Genomic DNA, 14,415 nt, shown 5'->3' with positions numbered 1-14,415 from the left:
TGAAGAAACACTGCTGCTTTCTAAGCTTGCCAGATCTTCCACCCCCTCAGCTCTCATAAACTTCATTAGGTATACCTGTTCTGCCTCTATACCTCCAGCTTTGCTTCCTTCTCATGCACCCACATAGTTCTGCCTCCTAAAACCTGGTTCACAGTTCATCCTTCCTTCTAGCTACATGTAGCACACCTATTAGGGCCAGACTGATACCACTGGTTGGGAGGTAGCTACAGTGGTACCTCGGGTTAAGTACTTAATTTGTTCCGGAGGTTCGTTCTTAACCTGAAACTGTTCTTAACCTGAAGCACCACTTTAGCTAATGGGGCCTCCCGCTGCTGCCGGGCCGCCGGAGCACGATTTCTGTTCCCATCTTGAAGCAAGGTTCTTAACCTGAGGTACTATTTCTGGGTTAGCGGAGTCTGTAACCTGAAGCGTATGTAACCCAAGGTACCACTGTATAACCAAATCGAGATTTGGAGTCTGTGTCTTCTAAGCCAGGATCTCTGAGCATTAGTTGTTGGAGATTTGGTAAAGGGCAAGGGCATGGCATGAAATACAGAAAGAATAACTGTAAGCTGATGGGGCTATTTTGCAAAAGGCTCAGGTAAAAAACAAGGTTATGGCATTTTTGTGTTCTGTTTTATGGTGTATTTATTTGTGCTTTTCACAAATTTCACCACAAACCTTTTTGGAACAAGGTTTTTCAGGAATGCTTGAATATCTGGATTCATTTCAGTCTGGCTTCATGCCTGGTCATGGCACCAAAACTACAATGGTCATCCTGGTTAATGATAACATTTTTCAGGAGTGAGATGTGGGGAGCATGACCGTGCTGGTTCTAGACCTCTCAGCAGCTTTCAGTACCACTGACCACAGTATCCTTCCAGAGTGGTTCAAGGAGGTGCAGGTTGGGGGCACTTGCTGCTGCTCTGCTCCTAAATTGAGGTGTGTTTCCAGAAAGTTATGGAGGGGCACTGTTCAACGCCATGGGGATTTTCCTGTGGTGTTCCACAGGGTTCCATCTTGTTTTGCTTTCTATTTAACCTCTGTCTGAAGCTTCTAGAAGGCAACCCCAGGAATTTTGGAGTGCACCAATATGCAGGTGGCACCCAAGCTTGTACCTTCTCAATCAGGAGAGGGGGCTGAGGTGCTAAACAGGTGTTTGGAGGCAATGATAGGCTGGATGTGGGCCAACAAATTGAAACTGAATTCTGAAATGCCAGAAGTATGATGTAATCCAAGTTTTCAAGTCCAGGAGGTAGTAACACGACTTGGAAGGAGCAGGTTCATAGGCTGGAGTTTCTCCTGAATCCAACATTATTACTTGAGGCCCAGGTGGCCTTGGTGCCTGTTGTTGTTGTTTAGTCGTTTAGTTGTGTCTGACTCTTCGTGACCCCATGGACCAGAGCACGCCAGGCACTTCTGTCTTCCACTGCCTCCCGCAGTTTGGTCAGACTCATGTTTGTAGCTTCGAGAACACTGTCCAACCATCTCGTCCTCTGTTGTCCCCTTCTCCCTGTGCCCTCCATCTTTCCCAACATCAGGGTCTTTTCCAGGGAGTCTTCTCTTCTCATGAGGTGGCCAAAGTATTGGAGCCTCAGCTTCACGATCTGTCCTTCCAGTGAGCACACAGGAGTGCCAATTTCCCACTCCAGCTGGTTCACTGGACCCTTTGGGATAGAGATGATACTCCATACACTGAAAACTTCCACACTGGAATATTGCAATGTGTTTGGGAGGGGGGCGGGTACTCATGAAGATAACTTGGAAACTTCAACTGGTCCAAAATACAGCAGCCAGATTACTGGCTGGAGTTTCCTTTAGAACACATTTGCATAAATTTGCATAATGTTTTATTGTTAAAACCATTGCATTGGTTGCCAGTTCATTCCCAATTCACCTTCCTGGGTGTTAAGATCAGCAGAGGAAGCCTTCATACATTGTGGGGGGGCATGGTCCAGGACAGTGCATTCCTTCCTCAGAGAAGCACGCCTGGCACTTTCACTCTGGAGCAGCTGCGGAACCCAAGCGGGTTTACACGTGGTTCCCAGGTCGTCACCCATCCAGGCTCCGAGCAAGCCAAAGCCGGCTAAGCTTCCGTGCTGGTGGCCTCTTCGATCACCCGGTGGGCGAAGTCCTGCTGGTTCTCCCCCCCTCCCACTTTTAGTAAAGAAACAACGGTGGGTTGCCTCCAGGAATCCTGCCGGAAGCGAGCAAGATGATTGGTGGAAACCGCCAGCAGCTGCCGCCCCGCGCACCCCACTGCTGGCTCCGAAGGCTTCCCAGCCCTAGAGGGGCGAGAGTGTGCCTTGGAGGGGGACTGGCTGTAGGGCTGGCCCCGCTTGCCTGCCTGCCTGCCTGCCGGCCGCCCACGTGGTGCCGCCTGCCGGGCGGGCGGGCCTGCCCAGGTCTGGCTGGCTCGCTCGCTGAAATCCCGCCCAGTCGGGAGCGTCACTGGCTCGGGCTGAAATGCACACACGCGGGAGGAGGAAGCAGCCGCCCGCAGTTCGCGCTCGGCTGGCGAAGGCTGCATGCGAGAGGCAGCCGCGCAGGGGCCCATAGCCGCCGAGGAGGGGACGCCATGTGCCGGCCAGCTCTCACCAGGTTGCTGCTCTTCCACCTGCTGCTCGTCAAGCTGCACATCGCCAAAGGTGGGTGGGTGGGCGGGCGGCACGGGCGGCGTAGCCGAGAGAGCGGGCGAGCGCCAGGCGCGCGCTGGCTGCCCCCAAACTCCTGGCCGACCCTCGGCTTGGCGGGTGGGACCCAGAGGCCACCCCGGAGGTGCGTGTGCGCGCAAAGGGGCAAGGCGCACAGAGCCACGGATATCCCGGTGCAAACTGCTCCAAGGGGATAATCGCTTTAAGCCAAAGCCGGGGGGGGGGGGGAGGACGACACCTCTCACCTGGGGACACCTTTTCCAGAGGACATCCTTCCTATTTAGCTGTGGTCCGATCAGCACCGTTTCGATTTGCCATCGGTCATTACCGCCCACCCCCCCCCCAACTGAGCTAATACAATGTGCCTTCAGGAATTGGGCTGAGGAAAGGTGACATATCTGCACCTTTGGCTCTCATCGCCCCCCCCCCATCTCTTTTTGAAACATTGCCGGGGGGTGAGGCTTATGTTTTAAGAAGAAACAGCGGCGGCTCCCGCACCTTCTCCCACTTGGCTTGAAATGACCCTTTGTTGTTGTTGCTGCTGCTGCTGCTGCTGTTGTCATCCCGCCTGAGCCATGCCTGCCTTCTGTTCCCGAGCGCGATCCGTGCCGCCTCCCCAAAATGGGCACGCGCCGGGTTGGGGGGGGGGCGGCGGAGCATTGTTTCCCGGCGGAGATGCTTCCTTGTATGCAGATGGGGCTTTGTGCGCTTTTCTGCGCCTTCTCGCCGAGAACGTGGCCTAGAACGCTCCGGGCTTGCTTGCCGTTTTGCAAGCGGGCTGTGGAAGGGATGGCTGGGGGATCGGAAGGAAGGAGGGAGGGAGGGGGTCCCCCCTCCACCCACCACCCCTCTAAACTCCGGGTGTCCCTTTGCCGCTTGCAGGCTCCGCCAAGGAGTGCGAAGAGGACCAGTTCCAGTGCCGGAATGAGCGGTGCATCCCTTCCATTTGGAAATGCGACGAGGATGACGATTGCTCAGATAATAGTGACGAGGCAGATTGCCGTGAGTATCAGGCGTGGGGAGGCGATCAGCCCCCTTTCAAATCCTCTCTTGCGAGCGGGAAGACAGCTGGCTGGGGGGGGGATGTGGGGGGGCATCTGCTCCTGTTCTGCCGGGGTATCTGCGGAGGGGGGGGGGAGATGAAGGCGCGACCCCGCTCGGTTTCGCCTGCCCTGGTCTCCCCCGATGGGCAGAATGGCGAGGGCAATGCTCTGCGTGCATCTCCCGAGAGACGTGTGTCATCAGCGGATTGACCCCGGTTGCAGGAAGGGAGTGGATTTCAGTTTATATCCTAGGTGAGACGTGGGCGTTTGTGTTCGAAAGGATTACATGCAGTTCTGTGGCTCCCAGCCTGGAGCGAAGCCGCGCAGGGCTTCATGGTTCCCTCTTAAGAAGCTCAGAATATCAGTTGGCCCGCTTGGCTTTGGCAAAAATGGTCCCGTGCGAGAGAAATCCCGTTTCAAAGTTTCGTGGCACTGTGTAAGATTACACCCTCTTCCAGTTTATGAATGAAATTGCCTCTTGTGCCGGCGACTTTTTGATTGGCTGCCGGGTAAACGCCAGATAGGTCACATGGTACCGGATCCCTTATAGGAGTGGCGCTGTGTGTGTGTGTGTGTGTGTGTGTATGTGTGTAGGAAGAGTTCTGGACACACATTGAACCAGCCTCACCTTTGCCCTGCCCCTGGAAGGCCACACCTCCCTGTCATTGGTTTAGGCTGAGAGGACATGGTGGTGTGTGGAGGCAGCCTGACAATCTAAATTTATACACTCAAAGCCGTTTAGTATTGCATAGTCATGATGAATCCTTTAGGGCAAGGGATGATTAAGCTCTTTAACAGCAAGTGCCAATGCAGGTGATGATTCATTCTAGTAGTTTCAGAAATACAGAGCTTTCTCTTAGTGTGCGGCAACTTTCTCAACTCTGCTGGGGAAATGGCTTTTATTGTTTTATTTGTTTTGGGGGTTTTTTAAAAATATATATCAGTTACTTCCCCAATTGCTTAACCTACCTTCAGGCTTATCTTGCGTTCCAGGAAACAAAATTTTGAAGTTGTTTTACGCAAGTTGTTTAATATTATTGTGATCTGGAGTGAACATTATTGTGTGTGGCATTTTATGTGTTCATCATCCTAAGTAAACCTTTTCTCAGATTGGGTTTTCAAAAACAGCAGTATGTTTATTATGTGCAGAAAAATGAATAGTTAAATTGCATGACGAGCTGTCCAGGTAAAACATAATCGAACTCTAGGCGGCTAATGCAGTAAGTTCTTTTTTTAAAAATTAGAAATTTATTGTGCATCTGGGGCTCCAAAAAGAAAGAATGTTGCCTTCTTCCTTTTATACCCATCTGGTGAAACAGCAGCAAACCAGAAATTTGAGTCACATCCACACCACCCTATATAAAGCAGATGGCTTTACCCAGAAAATCCTGGGAATTGTAGTTTGCTCCCCACAGAGCTACAATTCCCAGTTAGTGATTGGCTCATGGTCACCAAGTGAACATCATGGCTTAGTAGGGGTTTTGAACTCTGCTCTCCCCAGACCAAGTCAGGCACTTTTAGTTTATACTGCACTGCCTTTTCAGCATGTACATGTGTCAGGGTGCTTTACTGAGTAAATATGCTATGTAAGCTTGATGAGCTGTTGATTCATGCTGACTATTATGAATGGCAGAGGAGCATGAGATTAATGACAGATGAAGGAGAACATTATGCCTTTTGTGTTGAAGTCCTGCTTAATCTTCTGAGCCGTGGTAAAGTTTCCTATTTGATGGTGGAGCTAAAATACTAAGTGTGTGTGCCTGAAGACTCATGTTCTAGTTGTTTAGGGAAATTGCTACTGAATGAATGAATGAATGCTGCATTTGTAATTTATGAAGTCCTCAGTGCTGTTTCCATGAATCGTAATTGCTTATTCTGTGGAATAAGTTGATAGCAGGCACTGGGGAAATGGTTACTTGTGCTACTTATGCCATGCTTTTGCTTTGGTTACCTCTTATTGCTGAAGAATTTCACAATCTTTATCCCTGGCTAATGTTCAAGGCTTAGTTTTTGCGAAGAGAAGATGAGGTGGTACGCCTGTATCAAGATGTTTATTTAATTTCTTTACCACTTAATATATTTATACCTCTGAATGGTGTACAAAAAGCTGAAGCAACAACAGACAACTTAAACAAAATGCTACAAAAATATATTGTTATATATAAAAATGTTACATTGATACAAACTTACTTGTGCATATATAAATCAATATCGGTTCATTTTCCTTCTGACACTGCCTCTCAGCCCTGGCTTCTTACCCAGGGTCGAATCAAACTCTCAGCTCATCCACAAAAGTCTCATGGGAAGAGTTACTGAAAAGGTTACCATCACCCTAGTCTCTCACTGTGACTGGTACTTCCTCAGTCTGCCCACAGCTATGTCCCATTCAGCTGCACTCTCCACACCCAGTTCCAGGGGTTCAAAGGATGGGAAAATGACCGCCCTCTGCTCATAGCTCTTTCTTCGCCGTCTGGCCTCTCCTCTTCCAGCTGTTTTTTGCAGGTTGCTCTGGAAGTTCTTTGAGGGAGGGACCCCAGCAGGGAGAAGAGGGGCAAAGCCTCATTGTGCAGGTGGAAGTCCTTGTGCAGGGTTTCTGATGAGGGGGCTTGTTGGGGGACTCTTGCCTTCGATCTTTTTTAGTTTAAGCTTTGCTGATTTCGGAAGTCAAACAGAATCCATTCCGGAAGTCCGTTTGACTCCCAAAATGTTTGCAAAGCTTCTGATTGGCTGCAGAAAGCTCCTGCAGCCAATCGGAAGTCCCGTCAGACATCCAGGTTCCAAAGAATATTCGCAAACCAGAGCATTCAGTTCCCGGTTTGCGGCATTTGGGAGCTAAAACGTTTGATCGCAAGGCGTTTGACAACCAAGGTACGACTGCATTCACTCTTGCTTCCTTTTCCCTATTAAAAGTTCTCTCTTTTCTTCTTCACCTCCTCTGCTCTTCTTAAATGCATCTTCTCAATATGTGGTTGCAACATCTGATTAATGTAACTTGTTGTTTTGTGGCTGTATTGTTTGGAAGCCTGTTGTCAGGAAGAATATAACATGAGTGGTGACCAGATTGCTTTCTGGGTCTAGGACAGCATTTCCCAGACTTGGGTCTCCAGCTGTTTCTTGGACTACAACTTCCATCATCTCTGATCATTGGTCCTACTAGCCAGGGATGATGGGAGTTGTAGTCCAACAAACAGCTGGAGACCCAAGTCTGGGAAATCCTGGTCTAGGAGGACCAGAACTGGAGCAAAGCTTCCAGGTCTATACAGACACTTTCTATTTTTTTTGCTTCCTCCTCTTTTTTATTATTAAATTCAGCAAGCAGGTAAAAGTTAATTGGCATCTCAGTAATAAACTGTAAATTGCTAGGGAGAAGGTAATTCTCACCCCCAAGCAGCTTCAAAACGTATACTGTTTAGGGGCAAGCCATAAGTGAGCATTTTCACCCTAAATTTTAACTGCTTCAAAAAACATGAAATGTTTATTTTTGTTCAGGCTGTTACTTCTGCAAATAATCGGCTTATAAAACAAATTAGGCCTTGTAGGCGTAATGGTCTAAATATCTCCCAGTTTCAAAAAGAATGTGGTATATTTGCAATGGCAATAATGAGCAAATTATGCTGTATCTTGCTCTGGGGAGGGGGGAAAGTGGTGTGGGGAGTTGGCGGTACTTGCTGTGCTTCTGGAAAGCATCCTGCTTTGAACAGGCTCTTGGTGTTCCTGCACTCCTCCTTACTGCCTGTCCCGTTGCTTGTCTTACGCCAAAGGCATGCTAGATTTAAGAGAGTCCGTTCATCAGCCAACCACAAGAAGGTGTTTCTTGGCATATTTTGTCATATCCCTGCCTGACCTGTGGTAAGAGCCTGAGGTCTGCGGTTTGGGTTATAAAGACACTGCTGGATTTGCATCGGCTGTTGGGGTGTATTGTAGAAGAATACATGACTAAAGTAGGGAAGGGTGATCTCATGATGGGGAAAATTCTTTTGTGGAATTTGGTAGCTTTAACGTGGGCTTCCTCAACCTCGGCCCTCCAGATGTTTTGAGACTACAATTCCTATCATCCCTGACCACTGGTCCTGCTAGCTAGGGATCATGGGAGTTGTAGGCCAAAAACATCTGGAGGGCCGAGGTTGAGGAAGCCTGCTTTAACAGAACTGTTATGTACTGAGTTGAATAGGAGCCAAAATGCAGCAGTCTGATTGGTCCTAGAACAATGCAGCAGCATGATTGGTCCACAGGAGCCACCCAATCCAGCTCCAGGTGGAAGTGAATCCACAAACTGATTGGCCTATAGGAGAATCCCGGAATTAGCCAATCACGTGCAGCCCATTGTATAAATAATGTATATAAAGCAGATATTTTGGGGAAACTTCCATTCCTCCTCACCACTATGAGCTGAATAAAGAGCATGAAATCCACTCTCGACTCCGAGTATATTTCAGGAACATAAATACTTTGTGCATTCCTGCAAAATTCATTGGGTATGGGATGGTACATCCCTGCTTTTGGCCACTAGTCTTTCAGCTAAATACTGCTGGGAACATTTCTCTCCCTCTTCTCCCTTTTGAATAGGGTGGGGAGAATTTGATAAGAAGGCAAAAACAAAACAGATAAGCATGCATATTTGTCTGTTTGTAGCAGTTTTTCGTTACAAAATCATACACAATGAGGGTTCCCACCACAATAAGAAAAACAACAGCTAGTCAAAGAACTTCATAAAAATATATTTTAAATTCTCAGTTGCAATGCCCCATACAGACCATGAATAACCATGCCAATTACAGTACTAAGGAATATCAGTAAGACTCCATTCTGACCAGATGTCTTCTTTATCAAGTTTGTATAACAAAGTCCTATTTCCTGGGCTGGTATGCAGTTGTAAGCAGCAGTGCCACAACTTCATACAACACAGCACGAGTTTCACTAAAAAGTCCAGGCCTTCTATTTTCATAAGATGAGATGTTTATGATAAAAGATTCAGTGTCCATGGGCAAAAGCTGGTTGTAGACAAAGTATTCTTGCTGTGGAATGCATAGTATTTTATACATTTGAGTTGCAGAGATGAATAGGCTGGAGTGGGGGAGTTGGGCTAATTATTTCAACAAAAATGAGTCACTTGGTGCACATTCTTCCTTCAGCACACCTTGGAGCTGTGAAAAGGATGTGATAAAAGTACCTAGAGATCTGGAGCAAATTGCTTTCAATGGGGCTGCAAATGTTTCTAAGAGTCAGAGACATAAAACAGTGGAACAGTCTCTGAAGCAGTTGTGGAGCAAAGGCATAGTTAAATGTAGATCTCTGAATAATACCTTCTGAATTCTGTTCTGATACATTAGTTCTGGCCTAGTTGGCCAGGTAAAATTTGCTAGCATTTCTACCCTGCATAATAGTTGGACTGCTTGTGAAAAATCCCAGGAATGGCACAAGTAGAGAGAGGAGGTGGTGGCATTTTATCATATCACTCTTCTTTGGGATAACTGGGATGGGTTTTGCTCTTGGCTGGAGTTTGTATTAGCAAGATAGTTGCTATGTCTTGGTTTTGGTGAAGAATAATCACCTGGGGCAGTGTATGTTCACATTGCACCGTGTGGGTTACCTTGCCTGCAATAGTCATCTTCTGCTTTGTAAGTGCCTCTTGCAATGAACAGACTTACCTTGTCAGCCAGATAGTATCTAGAGCAAGGCCTCATTAGCAAAGCTTAATGCACTTGGATGCCTTCTCTCTGGGCTGCGTTCTGGGTTGTTAAAAGTGCTGAATGTATTGGTGTCGGTACAGATGGGCCTTTGACAATTTAGTGATGGAGACGATTTTGAGCAAGAGGCACTGCTAATGCCAGATACTGTACTTCTCTTTGATTGGAGGCTTAGTGTTGTACATCTGATTTGGCCAAATTAAAAGAGTACAAGACAAGTCTTGTTGGATTAAATCAGCCTGCCCCAACCTTCTGCCCTCCAGATGTTTTGGACTACAACTAGCTGATTAGAGTTGTAGTCCAAAACATTTGGTTGGGGGAAGGCTGCATTAGGCCAAACTCTATCCAGTCCATAATTCTGTTCTAAGCAGTGGTCCTTTAGCTTCTAGGATGCTTAGAAGCTGCTTGTAAAGGCACCATCTGGTATTCACCAGTATGTGGTTCTTCTATGGGCATTCTCTTGCCCAGACCTTGATCCCTCTGTTTGTTTACTATAATTAGTACTGGTTATGCTTTATTGTGACTGGTCCTTTGATTCCACAAGCACTGTTGGCAACCATTTGCAGCCTCCAAAAGGCCCTAATCACTGCTAATGCCATCTCCCAGTGACTCTAACTCATGAACACAATCATTACCACCATTTGTGGATGCATAAAATAACTGTTTTGAGCTTTTGTATGACCAGTACAAGAGAAATAGCATGGGTTCTACATATTTGGCATAAATATTGTGTTGCTTCTTGGCGATACTGTTTTCTGCATTCCCATCAACATGTTTTGAGACTGAGTGTGATTTAAAAAGCCCAGTGATGCATGAAAGATACATTGATTTACAAAAATATTGCCTATCAGTACACATTTTGGGCAATCTAGATCTTCTTCAGCAGACTACCTTCTTTATCATGTAGCTACAAGCCTTGGAGTGATGGCAACTGGATAGCTTGGCTTGTGTTTGGACTCTGGATGTCCTTATGAGTTAATTTATCTTCTGTCCACTCCACATTGTTTGCACAGCCACAACGATAATGTGTGTCCAGTTCTGGAATAGAGGAAAGGATAAATTCAAGGCTAGCAAAGGGCTGAGTGGATACTCCATCAGAATGTATACTATTTATCAAACTGCTCATTTTATGGAAGATGATGGCTTTAAGCTGCAATTGGCAATTTGCAACAAGAATATTTCAATAACTGAAAAAAAGATCACGATAAAGAAAATTTGATTGATTGTTGATTGTGTTGTAGATCACAGAATTAGCAAATGCTTCCATTAATTGATTTTGTTTACTTGGGTGTTTTTGGTACCTTAGGAAAGGTAAAGGTACCCCTGCCCGTACGGGCCAGTCGTGTCCGACTCTAGGGTTGTGCGCCCATCTCACTTAAGAGGCCGGGGTCAGCGCTGTCCAGAGACACTTCCGGGTCACGTGGCCAGGGTGACGAAGCTGCTCTGGCGAGCCAGCACCAGCGCAGGCACACGGAAACGCCGTTTACCTTCCCGCTGTAAAGCGGTACCTATTTATCTACTTACACTTAGGGGTGCTTTCGAACTGCAGGAGCTGGGACCGAAAGACGGGAGCTCACCCCGCCGCAGGGATTCGAACCGCTGACCATACGATTGGCAAGCCCTAGGCACTGTGGTTTTACCCACAGCACCACCCACGTCCTGCTTTAACTTTTCAAAGGGTGGGGGGGGGAGTATAGAAGAAACAGATATGAATTGCAGATACGATTTGGACCCAAAGCCTCAAGTGCCTGGTTATCAACCAGATTCATCAAAAGAGAAAGCATGAATAAACACTGTGGAAGTGTTAGAAATAATGAGTTATGTTCAGCGTGATCTTGCCTTAAAAGGACATGTCACTGCTTTCTCTCCTTTTTTCTTTGTAAATACTTAAATTTACAACCCTTTGAATTTTCAGTAGAATTCCTCCCACTCCTTTTGGAGACTGGCAAATATTGATTCCTTTATTTCTTTGTCTTAGGACAAAAGGCAGGCTGGCTTCATTTGGTTTGCCTCTCTTTTAGATCACCTCCCTCATTAGGGATGTTGGCAGGAGTGCAACAGGCCAGTTGGCATGAGCATCAGGGGCCAATTTAACCCGTGGTGTAACTCCAAAAAAGCCTAGAGTTCTTTTGGGAAGGAGAAAACATTCTTTCTTAGCTAAGGGTGAACTGGTTCATAGTCGCACACAAAGGCAGCTGTGTTGGCCCCTTAAAAAAAATTGAAAATCAGTAGTAGGGCAACACCTCTGTTAGGCCAACCAAGTTGTCACAAAATAGTGTGCAAGCCTTCAAGTCCTCTAGGACTCTGTTAGTCAACAAAGTAGGGCCGTTGGGTGGGTGGGTGGAAAGTGGACTGATATTGAAGCCATGGAGCCATTCAACTCAGAGTAGACGTCCTGAAATTAATGAACATGATTAAGTTAGGCACATTAATTTTAGTAGGTCTGAAACCCTCAGTCTGCATCTGGCCACAATCTCAAGAAAGAATATTAGAGAAGGTAGTAGACATGCCAAGGAAGCTCCAATAAGCAGGATTTACATTTCGAAGGTTGTTTACTACCTCCATATAAAATCCAGCTGTTATTAAGATTACTAGTACTGTATCCTTGTTTTCACTTAGTTTCAGTTTCCTAGCAATTGATTGAAAAAAAGTTATTGTATTGCCTTCTTTCAAAAATCATACTGTAATGAGAATCTTGCTACTTTTGAGGCTGATGGTTAGTGAATTTTGTTCTTGATTTCAGATTTGCATTTATGAAAAAGTGGCATAAGAGGGGTTTGACCAACTTTATGAGCTATAGAAGAACATAGCCCTCTTCTTAGTTTGTAACGTTCTAAGAATCTTTTGATTTTGCTTGGAATTCCTTTTCTTGAATGTTGCAGGTAAAAGATCAAAAGCAAAATGGCAATTTTGTTATACCACCTTACAAATAAAGGACACTGAGATGTTACCGTTATTTGAATTTGGTCATATTCTTTTTCCAAGTTTCTCATGGTGGTGTATTTCTCTTCCAGCAAAGTTTGCTAGGACATGATTGTAAACGTGTGGAGCTTCTATCAAGTGACTTTACTTTCCTTAAAAAAAAAAAAAAGTTTAACTTAAAATTCCAGTGGCAGTAACTGTGGAAAGCCAGACCAACAATAAGCTTCTTCAGCTGAAACTAGTAGTTTGATGGTGGTCAAATGTGCCACTTGGAAAATGAAGGAAGGAAATTATCCTGGCTTGCTTAAGGGAATGGTCAAGGAATCCTCACTCATCCTTAGGAAGTGGGAGGCCTCACCCCTGTTCATTCCTTGTAATTCCCTCCCCACTAGCCCTCGAAAATACATGCATTTTTAAAACACAGTCTGTAACTTTAGCTGTAACTCCCTTGGAATGTAACAAGTTAGAATAAACTTCTAAATAAATAGTTTTGGGGAATAATTAAAGTGAAGACAGTGCTTACGGAACATCTTTAGCTTAGCTTTTGTGCTGAAGGCTTGCATTGCTACTTGCTTAAACATTACAAATGCTGGTATGTTTGAGCTGATATCCTAATTGTTTGTGGCCTGGAAAGAGAAAGACGTCTTAAATTCTCATGTGTTTGTCCCTTGGTACCAACATCTGTTTCCTCCCTTTGGGAGGAATCCCAGTTTTAAGCTACACACTTGGGAAGATATATAAAATGACTAGCCTGATCTTTTAGAAAGTAATCGGTTTCATGTTAAGTTCATGAATATTTACATAAATTCAAGTACAGGAAGGGAAAGTTTTGATATAATTAATGCAAATTTCTCTTCAGCTGGTTAAAAAGAGGTCTGCCAGGAATAAAAACAGCTTAAGTAGTTTAGTAAATACATGCTGGAAACCACTACCCTGTGGCGTGGAACTTATAAAGATTGCTCAGAGTGAAGGAATATTTTACAAGGATTCCAAAGTCTGCTTCACGTAAGATACATTTTCCACCTGAAAGTCGCATCTATCTCAGAAGCAGCATGTAATTCTTTGCGTGTGATGATACAGTGTGGTGTCAGTAATAAAGAGTGCAAGAGAAGGACTGGGAAAACCTGGGTTCAAATCCCTGTCCAGTTATGAAGCTCGCTGGGTGAACTTCATATAGGATTGTTGTGTGAACTGAATCTTAGAGGCAGATGACTGGCTTTTATATGGTTTGGGGCTTGCAATCATGCCGTTGTATTGAGTCCCATATTTCAAGGCAAAATGACCCCTCTGAAAGTTGGTTTTTGAAAGTTTGTTCCCTTGAGTTCTTTCAAAATATGTGTGGGAACCATTGTGTTAATTCCTTGCTGGCCATGCCATTGAGAATGACTTTGAAGGCCATATTTTGAATGCTTCTGTGCATTACCTGGCAAAGATACTGCTCTCTAGCCTCCCCTAAGAATCAAGTCCTTTATTTGTCTGTTGCTCTGGGAGATTGCAATCTTAGGGGGTTTCTTCTGCCTGAGCTGTGTAGGGTCATTATACCAGCTGCTGGGCTGACTGATTGCGCTAGGATTAATTATTGTTAAAAGCTCCTGGCTTTGCTGGGCCAATTCCTACCAGATGTGACACCACTCAGCCTACTCCAAAGAATAGTCAAATGTCATAAGCTCAGGTCCTGTGTGTGCATCCGTTGTCTGCCCTCCCAATAATAGACTATTGTACATGGCTTTCTGGAGATGGATAAAACCGCAGCTTGAGCCCTGTTTGAAAAAGAAGGACCAAGATAAGATCATTTAACATGCTCAGCAGAGAAATGGAGGATGCTGACACATTTTACTGACAAATAGGTGCAGAGAATGTGGGCACGCATTGAATGCAGAAGGTCTCAGGGAACCCACTGGTGAAGAAGACTCCTGCAGAGAGCAGGATTGAAGTCTCTGATCATCAGCTGGTGAGCAGAGAGGTCAGTCCTGCCCATTAGCTCCCCACACCTCTGTGGGTCAGCTCTGACAGCTGGGTGGCCTGCCAGATAAAGACCTGGCTCAAGGCAAAAAATGTAAACAGCACTGAGCTAGCTGGACCAATGATCAGATTTAAATGTATGAAAAC

General features: G+C 45.7%; 1 protein-coding gene across 2 annotated transcripts in view; it reads left to right on the top strand.

Annotated features, from left to right (window-relative positions):
* Positions 1–2,459: 2,459 nt before the first annotated feature.
* LRP8 (LDL receptor related protein 8) overlaps positions 2,460–14,415 on the top strand; it is a 195,175-nt gene continuing 183,219 nt past the window's right edge. For both annotated transcript variants that reach the window (XM_081915272.1, XM_081915270.1), the window contains exons 1-2: positions 2,460–2,648; positions 3,537–3,656. In XM_081915272.1, coding sequence (XP_081771398.1) covers positions 2,579–2,648; positions 3,537–3,656 — 190 coding nt within the window. In that variant the 5' untranslated portion in view covers positions 2,460–2,578. The remainder of the gene's footprint in view (positions 2,649–3,536; positions 3,657–14,415) is intronic.

Source organism: Podarcis melisellensis (genome assembly GCF_964234715.1).
Source record: "Podarcis melisellensis genome assembly, chromosome: 6".
Lineage (NCBI taxonomy): Eukaryota > Metazoa > Chordata > Lepidosauria > Squamata > Lacertidae > Podarcis > Podarcis melisellensis.
This window is presented reverse-complemented; position numbering and strand designations above follow the sequence as displayed.